The following is a 1,015-nucleotide window of genomic DNA, read 5'->3' as shown; positions in this document are numbered from 1 at the left end:
AGAAGCCAGCACACTGCAACCAGAGAGCAGAAGTTGCTCTCCTCAACTAGAACAAAGCCTGAGCAGCAATGAAGAACCAGCGTGACTAAAGAAATAAATATTAAAAAAAAAAAAAGAGTTCTTGAATGGATCATGTTGATGGTTGCACAACAATGTGAATGGATGCACTTAATGAAGGGATAATTAGGAAATTTGGAATGGACATATAGACTCTGCTATATTTAAAATGGATAACCAACAAGGACCTACTCTGTAGCACAAGGAACTCTGTTCAATGTTATTTGGAAGCCTGGGTTGGAGGGGGTTTTGGGGGAGAATGGATACATGTATGTATTTGGCTGAGTCCCTTTGCTGTTCCCCTGAAACTTTCAGGACATTTTTAATTGGCTATATCCCAGTACAAAATTAAAAGTTCAAAAATAAATAAATAAATAAATAAAAATACATTAGAACTTCTAAGATATTTTAAAAATGGTATCAATAGTAAAGTTTATGTTATGCATAATTCACTACAATTAATGATTAATAATGATTAATAATTTAAATAATAACTTAAAGCTAATCTGAACCAATCTTAAATCAGTACTCACGAAGGAGCAATGTCCAGATGATTAATGCTAAATCCAGAGGAGCAAAAGCCTCCCAGTGTTGTTGATATGGTTAGGAATGCAACAGCCAAGGAATAATCGCAGCCTATAAATCCTGCAGCGACCAGGAATATCGCAGGTCCAATCATCCCTGGAGTTAAAACGTTATAGAAAGAAAAAAACAAGCCCCAGCATTAGTATTTGCTTGCTGTTTAATACAGCATAAATCTGAGATTTGATATTACTGCCACCTACTGTAGAAACATTGTACTGCCTGGAAGACTCAGCTTCAATTATAGTTTCATAAATAAAGGAAATCAGTCCTGAATATTCATTGGAAGGACTGATGCTGAAGCTGAAACTCCAATACTTTGGCCACCTGATGTGAAGAACCGACTCATTTGAAAAGACCCTGATGCTGGGAAAGA

The 1,015-nt window shown here is 36.1% G+C and overlaps 1 protein-coding gene across 1 annotated transcript in view; it reads right to left on the bottom strand.

The window, feature by feature from the left end:
* Positions 1-1,015, bottom strand: part of SLC17A5 (solute carrier family 17 (acidic sugar transporter), member 5) — a 65,568-nt gene that overhangs the window by 24,088 nt on the left and 40,465 nt on the right. Inside the window, exon 9 of the mRNA XM_010851264.1 lies at positions 591-738. Coding sequence (XP_010849566.1) covers positions 591-738 — 148 coding nt within the window. The remainder of the gene's footprint in view (positions 1-590; positions 739-1,015) is intronic.

This window comes from Bison bison, unplaced genomic scaffold, assembly GCF_000754665.1.
Source record: "Bison bison bison isolate TAMUID 2011002044 unplaced genomic scaffold, Bison_UMD1.0 scf7180017864300, whole genome shotgun sequence".
Taxonomy (NCBI): domain Eukaryota; kingdom Metazoa; phylum Chordata; class Mammalia; order Artiodactyla; family Bovidae; genus Bison; species Bison bison.
The sequence above is the reverse complement of the archived record's forward strand: the minus strand, read 5'-3'. Positions and strand labels throughout refer to the sequence as shown.